General features: G+C 40.3%; 1 protein-coding gene across 1 annotated transcript in view; it reads left to right on the top strand.

The window, feature by feature from the left end:
- The first annotated feature begins 15297 nt into the window (after positions 1-15297).
- The window catches only part of LOC126183750 (glycosaminoglycan xylosylkinase), a 128380-nt gene continuing 127655 nt past the window's right edge, over positions 15298-16022 (top strand). The window contains exons 1-2 of the mRNA XM_049925972.1: positions 15298-15756; positions 15853-15984. Of these exons, the coding sequence (XP_049781929.1) occupies positions 15748-15756; positions 15853-15984 (141 nt within the window). The 5' untranslated portion in view covers positions 15298-15747. The remainder of the gene's footprint in view (positions 15757-15852; positions 15985-16022) is intronic.

The following is a 16022-nucleotide window of genomic DNA, read 5'->3' as shown; positions in this document are numbered from 1 at the left end:
ATTCCAATTGTTGGCGGCGTTATATGTTCCCTTAAAAATTGCGTATGTAATAGAGGTGACTTTCAGGCACAGAGCTGTCATCGGGTTTTATTTGACGGAAAACGATAACATTTCAGATATTCATAGGCGATTGCAGAATGTTTACAGAGACCTGTCAGTGAACAAAAGCATGATGAGTCGTTGGGCAAGGCATCTGCCATCATCACAACATGGTTGTGCAAACCTGTCCAATCTCCTATGTGCAGGCTGGCTAAACTCAGCTGTAATTTCATTGGACTGTTTTTTCTCATCCAACCTACAGCCTGGATCTCCCGCCTTCTGAGTTTCATCTGTTTGGCCCAATGAACGACATCCTCTATGAAAAGCAGTACGTGAATGATGGTGAGGTTATTAATGCAGCAGGACTTTGGTTCTTATGTCGACCAGCAAAGTGGAACCATGGGGGCATACAGACCCTCCCAGTAAGGTAGCATAACGCCATCCCATTGAATGGTGATTATGTTAAAAAATCGGGTTTTGTAGCCAAAAAGTAGGGAATAACTTGTTAGATTATAACCGTAAATAAAACCAACCACCTTCAGGAAAAAAAGTATTGCATTACTTATTGAGTGTCCCATGTATTTCAGTGGCAGAATAACAGTAGTATGAAACGGGATGGATCAGAACGGGATTTCACTGTCAAAATTTCTTTGACAGAAACTTGTAATGTTGATGCTAGTGGGGAGAAATGTGTCGTCGTCCACTAACTTCTAAAATTAAGCGATATTCGCCAAGCTCACTAAAGTCTCGGTAGTGGGTTCTGTGCTTTTGCAACTTCGTAACCTTATTTTGCTTTGTGCTCGTGACGAACTGCGAATGTTCCATGATGATTTGCATATTTTTTCCATCATATGTTCTTCCATAAAAAAAGACCAGATATCTGTAAGCGAAAAATGATTTAGATCTTACAACAACTGAATGGAGTTCACTCCTACATTGTGTATAAATAAGAACAAAAATTGATGACACAATTTTCGTTCAATAAACTTTTTTAGGTGAAAAACTCAGCTCTATTAAAGGAGAAAAACAGTTGTTTATGACTTTATACGCTGTGTAGAAACAAGCTCTACCTATTCTATTACAATTTTTTTGCTGTGGTTGTTTATATGTATTTACACTATCAAATTAATGTCGATGTTTTAAAATATTGTTTCACTTGTCAGCAATATGCCATTCAAAATTAATCAAGAACATGATCTATGACGCTGCCTTTTCGGGATAATAAACTTTATTGTTGTTAGTCCCTTAGCTCTGACACTACACTCCGATCTTTTGTGTCACGGATGGTATCTCATCATATCACTTCCATTATTCAGTAGTAGGCTAAAGGAATCAACGTTGTATTGACATTATGTCTAGTGTAGTCAATCCACCATTTGATGGTGATGTCATCTGATGGTCCCTCCCATTCTGTTGATGTTTATTAGGATTTGGCTTTAGCATTTCAGTATTGGGTTTAGCTTCAAATGAATTCATTATACATTGCATTAACAATGCAAAGCGCACAAATCAGTAGTAAGTTACATATCAGCATAGAATCCTATAATACTTTCAAGTGGTCATGATTTGGAGTATTATATGTTGTACCTAGAATGTTGTTGACATTTTTAGAACTTTTATGGAGAATTATACAGTATGTGGAGCTGAATTAATACAATCCTACGGTCAATTTCCGTCATTGATTCAACAATTTAACCACATCCATAGCGAAGGGCACTTCCTTATTAATTTTTCATGAGACAGCATGCTGCCGAAAAACAACAGACCTGATGCCAACCAGTAGGTGGGACGGAGCTGTTGCAACAGCAACTGACTAACCCACCAATTACTAGTGTGGCGAATAAATCAGAGCTGCTCTGACTTTACCTCATTCTCGTTGTTGAATGTCGACATTTCCTGGAAATGCTTGTTGTTGTTGTTGTGGTCTTCAGTCCTGAGACTGGTTTGATGCAGCTTTCCATACTACTCTATCCTGTGCAAGCTTCTTCATCTCCCAGTACCTACTGCAACCTACATCCTTCTGAATCTGCTAAGTGTATTCATCTCTTGGTCTCCCCCTACGATTTTTACCCTCCACGCTGCCCTCCAATACTAAATTGGTGATCCCTTGATGCCTCAGAACATGTCCTACCAACCGATCCCTTCTTCTAGTCAAGTTGTGCCACAAACTTCTCTTCTCCCCAAAACTATTCAATACTTCCTCATTAGTTATGTGATCTACCCGTCTAATCTTCAGCATTCTTCTGTAGCACCACATTTCGAAAGCTTCTATTCTCTTCTTATCCAAACTATTTACCGTCCATGTTTCACTTCCATACATGGCTACACTCCATACAAATACTTTCAGAAATGACTTCCTGACACTTAAATCTATACTCGATGTTAACAAATTTCTCTTCTTGAGAAACGCTTTCCTTGCCATTGCCAGTCTACATTTTATATCCTTTCTACTTCGATCATCATCAGTTATTTTGCTCCCCAAATAGCAAAACTCCTTTACTACTTTAAGTGTCTTATTTCCTAATCTAATACCCTCAATATCACCCGACTTAATTCGACTACATTCCATTATCCACGTTTTACTTTTGTTGATGTTCATCTTATATCCTCCCTTCAAGACACCATCCATTCCGTTCAACTGCTCTTCCAAGTCCTTTGCTGTCTCTGACAGAATTACCATGTCATCGGCGAACCTTAAAGTTTTTATTTCTTCTCCATGGATTTTAATACCTACTCTGAATTTTTCTTTTGTTTTCTTTACTGCTTGCTCAATATACAGATTGAATAACATTGGGGAGAGGCTACAACCCTGTCTCACTCCCTTCCCAACCACTGCTTCCCTTTCATGTCCTTCGACTCTTATAACTGCCATCTAGTTTCTGTAAAAATTGTAAATAGCCTTTCGCTCCCTGCCACTTTTAGAATTTGAAAGAGAGTATTGCAATCAACATTGTCAAAAGCTTTCTCTAAGTCTACAAATGCTAGTAATGTAGGTTTGCCTTTCCTTAATCTTTCTTCTAAGATAAGTCGTAAGGTCAGTATTGCCTCACGTGTTCCAGTATTTCTATGGAATCCAAACTGATCTTCCCCGAGGTCGGCTTCTACTAGTTTTTCCATTCGTCTGTAAAGAATTCGTGTTAGTATTTTGCAGCTGTGGTTTATTAAACTGATTGTTTGGTAATGTTCCCATCTGTCAACACCTGCTTTCTTTGGGATTGGGATTATTATATTCTTCTTGAAGTCTGAGAGTATTTCGCCTGTTTCATACATCTTGCTCACCAGATGGTAGAGCTTTGTCAGGACTGGCTCTCCCAAGGCTGTCAGTAGTTCCAATGGAATGTTGTCTACTCCAGGGGGCTTGTTTCGACTCAGGTCTTTCAGTGCTCTGTCAAACTCTTCACGCAGTATCCTATCTCCCATTTCATCTTCATCTACATCCTCTTCCATTTCCATAATATTGTCCTCAAGTACATCGCCCTTGTGTAGAGCCTCTATATACTCCTTCCACCTTTCTGCTTTCCCTTCTTTGCTTAGAACTGGGTGTCCATCTGAGCTCTTGATGTTCATACAAGTGGTTCTCTTATCTCCAAAGGTCTCTTTAATTTTCCTGTAGGCTGTATCTATCTTACCCCTAGTGAGATAAGCCTCTACATCCTTACATTTGTCCTCTAGCCATCCCTGCTTAGCTATTTTGCACTTCCTGTCGATCTCATTTTTGAGACGTTTGTATTCCTTTTCGCCTGCTTCATTTCCTGCATTTTTATATTTTCTCCTTTCATCAATTAAATTCAATATTTCTTCTGTTACCCAAGGATTTCTACTAGCCCTCGTCTTTTTACCGACTTGATCCTCTGCTGCCTTCACTACTTCCTCCCTCAAAGCTACCCATTCTTCTTCTACTGTATTTCTTTCCCCCATTCCTGTCAATTGTTCCCTTATGCTCTCCCTGAAACTCTGTACAACCTCTGGTTTAGTCAGTTTATCCAGGTCTCATCTCCTTAAATTCACACCTTCTTGCAGTTTCTTCAGTTTTAATCTACAGGTCATAACCAATAGATTGTGGTCAGAGTCCACATCTGCCCCTGGAAATGTCTTACAATTTAAAACCTGGTTCCTAAATCTCTGTCTTACCATTATATAATCTATCTGATACCTATTAGTATCTCCAAGCTTCTTCCATGTATACAACCTTCTTTCATGATTCTTAAACCAAGTGTTAGCTATGATTAAGTTATGCTCTGTGCAAAATTCTACCAGGCGGCTTCCTCTTTCATTTCTTAGCCCCAATCCATATTCACATTTTCGTCTCCCTTCACTATCTGAATAATTTCTTTTATTTCATCATACATATCTTCAATTTCTTCGTCATCTGCAGAGCTAGTTGGCATATAAACTTGTACTACTGTAGTAGGTGTGTGCTTCGTATCTATCTTGGCCACAATAATGCGTTCAATATGCTGTTTGTAGTAGCTTACCCGCATTCCTATTTTCCTATTCATTATTAAACCTACTCCTGCATTACCCCTATTTGACTTTGTGTTTATAACCCTGTAGTCACCTGACCAGAAGTCTTGTCCCTCCTGCCACCGGACGTCACTAATTCCCACTATATCTAACTTTAACCTATCCATTTCCCTTTTTAAATTTTCTAACCTACCTGCCCGATTAAGGGATCTGACATTCCACGCTCCGATCCGTAGAACGCCAGTTTTCTTTCTCCTGATAACGACATCCTTTTGAGTAGTCCCCGCCCGGAGATCCGAATGAGGGACTATTTTACCTCCGGAATTTTTTACCCAAGAGGACGCCATCATCATTTAATCATACAGTAAAGCTGCATGCCCTCGGGAAAAATCACAGCCGTAGTTTTCCCTTGATTTCAGCCGTTCGCAGTACCAGCACAGCAAGGCCGTTTTGGTTATTGTTACAAGGCCAGATCAGTCAATCACCCAGACTGTTGCCTTGCAACTACTGAAAAGGCTGCTGCCCCTTTTCAGGAACCACACGTTTGTCTGGCCTCTCAACAGATACCCCTCCGTTGTGGTTGTACCTATGGTACGGCTATCTGTATCGTTGAGGCAAGCAAGCCTCCCCACCAACAGCAAGGTCCATGGTTCATTGGGGGGGTGGAAATGCTGATAGATAGATAATTTGCTTATTCTGTTTAGCGCGATATTACATTAGTAAAATATCTTTATAAAATATTTTGTGGCATTTGAAAAGCACAAACCATTTCTAGTGAACTCAGATAACTGGTAAGATGAATATGGACTACTGGCAATTACAATTGCTACACCAAGAAGAAATGCAGATGATAAATAGGTATTCATTGGACAAATATATTATACTAGAACTGACATGTGATTACATTTTCACGCAATTTCGGTGCATAGATACTGAGAAATCAGTACCCAGAACAATCACCTCTGGCCGTAATAACGGCCTCGATGCGCCTGGGCATTGAGTCAAACAGTGGTTGGATGGCGTGTACAGGTACAGCTACCCATGCAGCTTCAACATGATCCCACAGTTCATCAAGAGTAGTGACTGGTGTATTGTGACGAGCCAGTTGCTCGGCCACCAACGACCAGACGATTTCAATTGGTGAGAGATCTGGAGAATGTGCTGGCCAGGACAGTAGTCGAACATATTCTGTATCCAGAAAGGCCTGTACAGGACCTACAACATGCGGTCGTGCATTATCGTGCTGAAATGTAGGGTTTCGCAGGGATCGAATGAAGGTTAGAGCCACGGGTCGTAACACATCTGAAATGTAACGTCCACTGTTCAAAGTGTGAACAAGAGGTGATCGAGACGTGTAACCAACGGCATCCCATACCGTCACGGTGGGTGATACGCCAGTATGGCGATGAAGAATGCACGCTTCCAATGTGCGTTCACTGCGATGTAGCCAAATACGGATGCGACCATCATGAAGCTGTAAACAGAACCTGGATTCATCCGAAAAAATGACGTTTTGCCATTCGTGCATCCAGGTTTGTCGTTGAGTACACCATCGCAGGCGTTCCTGTCTGTGATGCAGTGTCAAGGGTAATCGCAGCCATGGTCTTCGAGCTGATAGTCCATGCTGCTGCAAACGTTGTCGAACTGTTCGTGCAGATGGTTGTTGTCTTGCAAACGTCCCCATCTGTTGACTCAGGGATCGAGACATGGCTGCTCGACCCGTTACAACCATGCGGATAAGATGCCTGTCATCTCGACTGCTAGTGATAGGAGGACATTGGGATCCATCACGGCGTTCCGTATTACCCTCCTGAAACCACCGATTCCATATTCTGCTAACAGTCATTGGATCTCGACCAACGTGAGCAGCAATGTCGCGATACGGTAAACCGCAATCGCGATAAGCTACAATCCGACCTTTATCAAAGTCGGAAACGTCATGGTGCGCATTTCTCCTCCTTACACGAGGCATCACAACAAGGTTTCACCAGGCAACGCCAGTCAGCTGCTGTTTGTGTATGAGAAATCGGTTGGAAACTTTCCTCATGTCAGCACGTTGTAGGTGTCGCCACCGGCGCCAACCATGTGTGAATGCTCTGAAAAGCTAATCGTTTACATATCACAGCATCTTCTTCCTGTCGGTTAAATTTCGCGTCTGTAGCACGTCATCTTCATGGTGCAGCAGTTTTAATGGTCAGTAGTGTACTTATTTCTTTTAACTCATTTTATTTTACTCCAATACCAGATTAATTTGAAAGCCTTCTAAATGAAAATATAACAATTTAGAAAAAAATATAATTTCACATAGTTGAGTGGTATGAAAAAATGCATGTGATGTATCTGTTCCATTTGTCCTTTTTTGCTGCTTTTAGTAAATGTATACAGTGATATGAATGAAATATTTAATCCAAGGACATTTACAAAAAGCATCTAAAAAGGGCTAATGTAACAGATATAGCACACGCATTTTTTCATACCCTCTCAACTATGTGAAATTTCATTATTTTTTAAATTATTATATTTTCACCTTACTCATGTGATTATAGTTGATGGTAACTTTAATTTAACCTCGATATGTTGGCAAAAGTACATGTTTAAAAGTGGAGGTATGAACAAAACATCATCCAAACTTGTGCTAAACACATCCTCTGTCAATTATTTTGAGCAATTAATTGATGCGTCCACTCGAATACTAAACGGTTGTGAAAACACACTCGACCTCTTAGCAACAAATAATCCTGAATTAATAACGGATACAGGGATCTGTGAACACAGGGTTGTTGTAGTGAGATTAGATATTGTAACCCCCAAATCCTTCAAAAATAAACGAAATATATATTTTTCAGAAAAGCATAGAAAAATTCACTTGACACCTTCCTAAGAGACAATCTCCACTACTTCCAAATTAACAATATAAGTATAGACCAGATGTGGCTTGAACTCAAAGAAATAGTATCGGCAGCAACTAAAGAGGTTTATACCAAATAAATGAGTAAATGATGGAGCTGATCCTCTTCGGTACACAAAATGGGTCAGAACACCAATGCAGAAACAACGAAACAAACATGCCAAATTTAAACATATGCAAAATCCCCAAGATTGATGATCTTTAACAGAGGCTCGAAATTTAGTGTGGACTTCAATGCATGATGCTTATAATAGTTTCCGCAACGAAACTCGGTCTAGGAACCTGGCAGAAAATCCAATGAGATTCTGCGTGTATGTGAAGTATGCTAGTGACAAGACACAATCTATTCATTCTCTGCACAACAGCAATGCAGATATTTTTGAAGACTGTGCTGCCAAAGCAGAGTTACTAAATACAGTCTTCCGAAATGCCTTCATGAAAGAAGACAAAGTAAATATTCCAGAATTCGAATCAAGAACAGAACATGAGTAACGTAGAAATAAATTACCTCAGAGTAGTGAAGCAACTTGATTCACTCAATAAAAGCAAGTTTACAGAGTATGCTGATGAACTGGCTCAATACTTAACAATCATATACAACTGTTTGCTCTATAAAAGATCTGTACCCAAAGACTGGAAAGTTGCACAGGTCACACCAATATTCTAGAAAGTTAGTAGGAGTAATCCACTAAATTACAGGCCCATATCATTAATGTCAATATGTAGCAGGATTATGGAACTTACATTGTGTTCAAACATTATTAATTATCTCGAAGAAAACGGTCTATTGACATACAGTCAACATGGATTTAGAAAACATTGTTGTGAAACACAATTATCTCTTTACTCGCATGAAGTGTTGAATGCTATCGACAAGGGATTTTAGATTGATACCGTATTTCTGGATTTCCGGAAGGCTTTTGACACTGCACGATGGAAGTGGTTTGTAGTGAAATTGCGTGCTTATGGAATATCGCCTTAGTTATGTGACTGCATTCCTGATTTCCTCTTGGAGAGGTTACAGTTCGTAGTAACTGATGGAAAGTCATCAAGTAAAACAGAAATGATTTCTGGCATTTTCCAGGGTACTGTTATAGGTCCTTTGCTGTTCTCTATCTATATAAACGATTTGGGAGACAATCTGAGCAGTCGTCTTAGGTTATCTGCAGATGACACTGTCGTTTATCTACTAACAAAGATCAAAACAAATTGCATAACGATTTAGAAAATATATCTATATAGTGCGAAAATTGGCAATTGACCCTAAATAACGAAAAGTGTGAGGTCATCCACATGACCACTAAAAGAAATCCGTTAAACTTCGGTTACATGATAAATCTGTGTAATCTAAAAGCCGTAAATTCCACTAAATACCTAGGTATTAGGATTGCAAACAACTTAAACTGGAAGGAACTCATAGAAAATGTTGTGGGGAAGGCTAACCAAAGAATGCGTTTTATTGGCAGAACACTTAGAAATTTTAACAGATCTACTAAGGAGAATGGTTACACTACACCTGTCTGTCCTATTTTAGAATACTGCTGCATGTTGTGTTTCAGTACTATGGGTCTGCCTGGTCGACCTGCTTTGCAGGGCAGCCTACATGTCTGTGGCAGTAGAGCATTTTTCAAGCCTCTGACTTGATGGTTTCCCTGCATGAACGACGTGTTGTGGCAGCAGTATCGATCTGCTTTATCAGTCTGTATTGTCATAGGCCCTTTGCTTTAGGCTTTATAGGCCCTTAGGCTTTATATGCAAGAAGGCATGGCTGGGGGATGTTTGTAATGGACAGAGGATGAGATGGACTGATAGAAGGATCAGGAGACGATGGTAACAGAGGGAGTGTGTCAGGAGGGGATGGACACAGAGAGGGAAGAAGCAGGGGAGGAACAGAGATAGGAGGCAGGAGGAGAGTGGGGAGGAGGAGGTGGGTAGAGGGAGGAGGAGGAGAAGATGGATAATAGAGAGGGGTAGGAGGGGATGGACAGAGAGACGGGGAGGAGGAGATGTACAGTGCGGGGAGGAGGAGATGTTCAGAGAGAGAAAGGGGAGGAGGAGATGGACAGAGAGAGCAGGGCAGAGGAGATGTCTAAAACATACGTGTCATACATGCATGTGGGCAAAGCAGTGTGTAAAAGGCTGGTGTATGGTAAAAACAAGAGTAAGATGGAGTAGTAGGCCTACATAAGTCGCCCTTTCAGAACTCCCTGCAATTCATTGATCAGAAAGGCGATCCCCTATGTCAGATAGGCTATTGTCAGTGGTACTCACTCCTTTTTCCGTTTTGCTACCTGTATTTAACCTTTCCATCTGCTTCCTCGTTTCTCAGGATGGAAAATGAGTTAACAGTCGGCACACTGACTATTATTCCCCTCACAATCCTTTTCGTTTTTCCTGTATCCTTCTTGCTTTCATCGGTCACCAGTCTATCCTCATCCTCCAAATTGTCCTCGTCCTCTTGTACCAACGCCAAACTCGGCTTGTCAGTGATGTCTGTTGTCTCTGTCTCCCTGTTCAGATAGCGTGCAGTCTCGTGAGTGATGCAACAAACTGTGCTTGTGGATTCCCGAGACGAACACGACGAAGCCATGCTATCGGTTAGACCAAGCTCGTCCAAACTGTACCCTTGGGGCGGTAGCGCCCGCGATCGCCTGCGGCCAGCGCCCCGGGCGAATTCGTGTTGTCGCAGTGGCCGAACCATGTCGCTTAGCTGGCTGTGCGGACCGCCCGCCGAGCCTCGCCATGAAGCTGTACGCACGCTTCGTAAGGACGACAGACCGCCGCACGAACAGCAGTCAAAAGCGACACAGAGCCATTAGTCAACAGATGTAAGGCTACTGTGGATCGAGATGGATGGTCAACAGCAGCAGACAAAATGAAAGAGCAGCGGCGCATCCACTCTAGTGAAACCCGAGTGGGAAAATAATTTCCTTTGTACTGCTGTCGAAAATCATGCCAAATGTGTAGTATGTCATCGGAACCTCATGTATTTAAAAAAGTACTCGATTGAATGGCACTTTAATGCTTGTCACAAATATCAATTCGAAAATTTGTCCCAAGAGGAACGCCAGTCAAAGCTTGAAGATCTGAAAGAAAATTTCAAGCAGCATTACAGTGAAGTAAGTGTTTCCTATCATATGACTCTTTATTATTTATAAAGATGATAAATAAAACTATATTTTATAATGTGATATGTCACTTAGTAATGTACCAGTTGTCGAGTATCAGATTGTCAGCAACAAGGAACATTAGTTTTCGGTTAATTTTTATATCTGGGTTGCATTAAAATGCGTCGCACAGACATATGAAAAAGTTTCAGGAGTAGTATTTTTTGTCGCTTTCTGAAAAGCCGTCACAAACGCTCTGTCGGGCAGCAAAGTGTCATTAAGAGTCATTCTTTGTTTTTGTATATTTGTGTTTTTATGGATGGGAAAACATATGTTGTAGTTTGATCTATGTTTTCAATTAATTAAAACGCAAATATTCTAACAGATATAAAATTATTTTACGACCACATTTCGCTGTCCTTGCTAGCGTCTAAGGCCGCTTTTCAGAGGAACAGGGGGAGAACGCACCTAAAACCTAAATTTTTTGTTAGTTTTTTATTTGAGTTTCAATGAATGAAACAATTAATTGTTGAAATGATAAAAGTGTTTTAAAAAACAGGATTGTACAAAATTAATTGTATGTTCTTTTTTGCCATGGTAGGAGCAAGAAACAGGTGGGCAAAATTTGCGCGCAAGTTACAAATGCTCGCTGAGAATTGTGAAAGCATGGAAACCCTTTTCGGCAGGGAATCTCATCAAGGATTGCCTGGTTGACTCGGCGGCTTGTATTTGTCCAACAGACCTCACGGAAAAATTTGAAAAACTAGCTCTTTCGCCTCAAACTGTTGCTCGCCGAGTCGAAGATATGTCCTCTGATATGGAGCAGTAATTAATGGAGAGAACGGCAAACTTCATTTTCTCTCGCTCTTGATGAGTCCGCGGACGTTGCGGACATATCTCAGCTCGTCATATTCATTCGAGGTGTCGACGACAATCTGCGTGTCACAAAAGAATTTCTCGACCTTATACCATTAAAAGACACAATCACGGTTTGGATATTTTTCTAGCCGTGGAAAACGTGTTCGAGGCAGTGGGTTTAAAATGGGAACGCCTGACCAGTGTAACAATGGATGGAGTCCCTGCGCTACGAGGGATACACATTGGATTTCTGAGTTACGTCAGGTCAAGAATGGCTGAAGTTGGCTGTTCCTTATTCGCGGCAGCCCATTGTCTGATACACCAGGAGGCACTTTGTGGAATATTGTCAACATAAAAAATGTTATGGACACAGTTCTTCGAATGGTTAATTATCTGCGATTGCATGGACTCACACATTGCCAGTTTAAAGAATCTCTGGCTGATATCGAAACGGAATACCCGGACATTCCCTACCACGCCAAGTAAGATGGCTAAGCAGAGGAAAGATGCTTCATCAGTTTTTCTCCGTGAGGGGCGAAAAAAATACTTTTTTTTGGAAATGAAAGGACGTGTAGAAGAATTACTCTGTGATCCTAAGTGGGTGGCGCATTTGGCTTTTTTGAGTGACGTTACTTGTCATTTAAATACTTTGAACATTTCACTCCAGGGCGAAAATCACTCTGTTGTTGATTTAGTACAGACGATTGAAGCATTTAAAAAAAACTTATTTTGTGGGAAAAACAGTTGTGCGAGAAAAATTGTGGACACTTTCCTGCACTACAAACCGCCAAAGAAGATGTGGATTCTTCAGATTACGTTCAAATCATTTGCAAATAACAAGAACACTTTGAAAATAAATTTTTGGAGATAAGTGAGCTTCAGCCGGCCTTAGGTATATTTGTTAGCCCATTTTCCCTTTGGGCAGAGGACGTCTCACTAGTGCTTCAACTAGAGCTGATTGACCTGCAGTGTGATATCCGCCTGAAGGACCGCTTTCTTATGTGTAAAACTCTGGATGACTTTTACAGCTGTCTTCCATGAGAGAAATATCATCTTTTGCACAAGCATGCGGCCAAAGTACTCTCAGTGTTTGGTTCCACGTATATTTGTGAGCGCTTTTTCTCTTTTAAACCTTGCTAAAACTAAGAACCGTTCATTACTTGGCGATAAAAATTTGACAAATCCTTTGAGGAGAACTGTATCATGGAATGTTTACCAAACCTAGACAAAATCGTTTCCTCGAAAAAGAAAAACGTGTAAAATGTTAATTGTCTTCTTTAACAATGTTGACTGTAAGAATTAAAGAGCTTTATAACCTTAATTTTATTTTTTAATAATTTTCAAACTTGGTTAGTTAAAATTATTACGTACAAAATAGCAAACTGAGCATCTGATTTCTAAACTGTGAAAAGGGATACAAAAAGCCGTAGCATGAAGTACAACAGAAAATATTAACATGTAATTATTAACAGTAAGAATGAGACTCTATATCCCTTATATAAAATTATTTCTAAAATTGAATATTTATTAATAGTTCATTTAAGAAACATATATATTTCAGAAGATGCCTATGGTACCTATGACGAGTGTGCATGTGCCTGTGGGTCAGAAAACTACTAAGTTATTCTTCGATTCTTGTTTAGGATATTGTTTTCTGTAGCTTTGTGCCACACGAACACTAGTTGTTACCTAAACAGTAAATGGTTTGCTTGTTTTACCGCTCATGGACCTGTTTTTACAGAGGTGCGCTTCCTCTGTTATTTTGTTTATGTTGGATCTGACCGCAGGGCAGTCCAGCGCAGAGAAGTGCTGTGCGGTCTCTCTCGCTCCTCAGCTCTCTCTCTCGCTCCTATGCCGATACTACACTGCATCCCTGGCGTGTCTGCTGTGCCGTGCGTGTGATCATTGCTTGTACAGCCCTCTCGCAGTGTCCGGAGCAAGTATGGTGGGTCTGACACACCGGTGTCAATGTGTTCTTTTTTCCATTTCCAGGAGTGTATGTGTCGTACACATAATGTTTGTTTTTAATTACTTTTCTACATAATTAACGAAATAATGGTCATATTTTTGCATTTCATTCATTAGTAAATTACCAAGCAACATGAATTACCAACGAAATAATTGCCGTATTTTTGCGTTCCATGCATTAGTAAATTACCAAGCAACTTGAATTACTGTCAAATAACTGTAGAAATAGCCGAAACTCACTGATTCAATGACGTAAGCTACAACTTATTCACGAAGAAGTCCAGTAGGATATGTGTATAACTGCAACTTGCTCTGCAGACAGCAAGAGAATATAAATACCTATCTCATGCATGGAAAGCATATATTTCTGTTGTTATCTGTTCTTATTATGATCGACTCTTTCCTTAACACGTAAAAAAAGTTTTTATGGAGTTTAATGATTTTCCCATTCTACGTCTACATCTACATCCATACTCCACAAGCCACCTGACGGTGTGTGGCGGAGGGTACCTTGAGTACCTCTATCAGTTCTCCCTTCTATTCCAGTCTCATATTGTTCGTGGAAAGAAGGATTGTCGGTATGCTTCTGTGTGGGCTCTAATGTCTCTGATTTTATCCTCATGGTCTCTTCGCGAGATAAACGTAGGAGGGAGCAATATACTGCTTGACTCTTCGGTGAAGGTATGTTCTCGAAACTTTAACAAAAGCCCATACCGAGCTACTGAGCGTCTCTCCTGCAGAGTCTTCCACTGGAGTTTATCTATCATCTCTGTAACGCTTTCGCGATTACTAAATGATCCTGTAATGAAGAGCGCTGCTGTCCGTTGGATCTTCTCTATCTCTTCTATCAACCCTATGTGGTACAGATCCCACACTGCTGAGCAGTATTCAAGCAGTGGGCGAACAAGCGTACTGTAACCTACTTCCTTTGTTTTCGGATTGCATTTCCTTAGGATTCTTCCAATGAATCTCAGTCTGGCATCTGCTTTACCGACGATCAACTTTATATGATCATTCCATTTTAAATCACTCCTAATGCGTACTCCCAGATAATTTATGGAATTAACTGCTTCCAGTTGCTGACCTGCTATTTTGTAGCTAAATGATAAGGGATCTATCTTTCTATGTATTCGGGTCACATTACACTTGTCTACATTGAGATTCAATTGCCATTCCCTGCACCATGCGTCAATTCACTGCAGATCCTCCTGCATTTCAGTACAATTTTCCATTGTTACAACCTCTCGATACACCACAGCATCATCTGCAAAAAGCCTCAGTGAACTTACGATGTCATCCACGAGGTCATTTATGTATATTACACTTATTCACTCAACTTTTTGATACATAAATATTTTTATGAGTGTAACTACTTTTTACTTCAAAAGCGAATGTGTTGAGGATTCACATTTGTGGCTCAGATTCACCAGCAATGTGGAATCGGTTTCATTTCCTTTGGGAAACAGTTGTATTGCTTATGACTTATGTGCGGTTTTCCTTTGTTATTGGTGTTGTGGCTTATTTCGTACGTTACATAATGTAGGTTTCCTACGTTCCACATTCTCAGATTTGACTGCTAATATAGTGAACAAAACTTGGAGTTGTTGGGTAGATATACGACGTCTTTCTGCAGAAGATTAGGTCTTCTGGTGCTTACTAGTAGTTTTTTGGTATTAAACAAGAACGACATTCTTCAGCAAATAGCTGTAAGTTACAAGAAAGTCGTAAATAAACTGTCCTGTAATGTACTTTTTCATAACTCCCACGGTCGTTAGGACACTAAACAATGACAAATGTGGTGCTATTTTTAGTAAGTTTTTAAGGGAAAGACAAGCTCTTATATTAAAAACTGTGTTACAAATCAATATAAACGAAAGTAATTGCACTCATCCAATATAGTACTCAGAAGTGTCACTTTCTGGCCGCTTGGCGCGCAGCTGTCGATGTGGTAACAAAAGGGAAACGGAGTGCCGCGACTGTAAACTTAGACTGTTTATAACTTTATATACTCTGTGGTGCTGGTGCATATAATGCGATGTATAAGCTGCGTGCGCAGATGTGATACGCGTAGGGGATGCGTTTATGTCATTGAGTCAGCTTGCACCAATAAAATTCAAGCGTGTTAATTGCGCATACACCACACTCATAACAAACGTAGCGCTTAGGTGTCTGTCCGCTAACATTTCTTAATAGATTCATGTTTCAAGTATGCAAAGACTGAAACATATCGTTTTAGGTATGTAACTTTGAGAATAAGGGATGTGGTGACCAGTACCGACCAATCAAGAATGTTATCATTACAGTAATGCGGAAAATGTTTGCTGTTAAGAAGCTAGGCGCATGTGGAACCACGTACTAGTTCTCCAGTACATTTTGTAAATTAGCGATTCAACAGACGTGGATATGGCTTTGGTAGTTATTCACTTACTAGACTAAATTCTCATGATCTGAAATACATTTGGTTTTGCTTTTGTATTCCTAGAAATAAGTAAGCATTATTATTTACAGGTAGTTAGCAGATATTGTGCGATTACATTTTTGACGGCTCTTTCACTGCTAGTGTTATCAGCAAACTTTTATTTCGTGTATGTGATTGTAGACGAAAGAGCTTCAGGCTCTGCACCTACAAATACAGAGCAGGTTAGTTTATATGAACGAAACTTTAGCCTATAGAATTC

This window comes from Schistocerca cancellata, chromosome 4 (genome assembly GCF_023864275.1).
Source record: "Schistocerca cancellata isolate TAMUIC-IGC-003103 chromosome 4, iqSchCanc2.1, whole genome shotgun sequence".
Classification (NCBI taxonomy): Eukaryota; Metazoa; Arthropoda; class Insecta; order Orthoptera; family Acrididae; genus Schistocerca; species Schistocerca cancellata.
The sequence above is the reverse complement of the archived record's forward strand: the minus strand, read 5'-3'. Positions and strand labels throughout refer to the sequence as shown.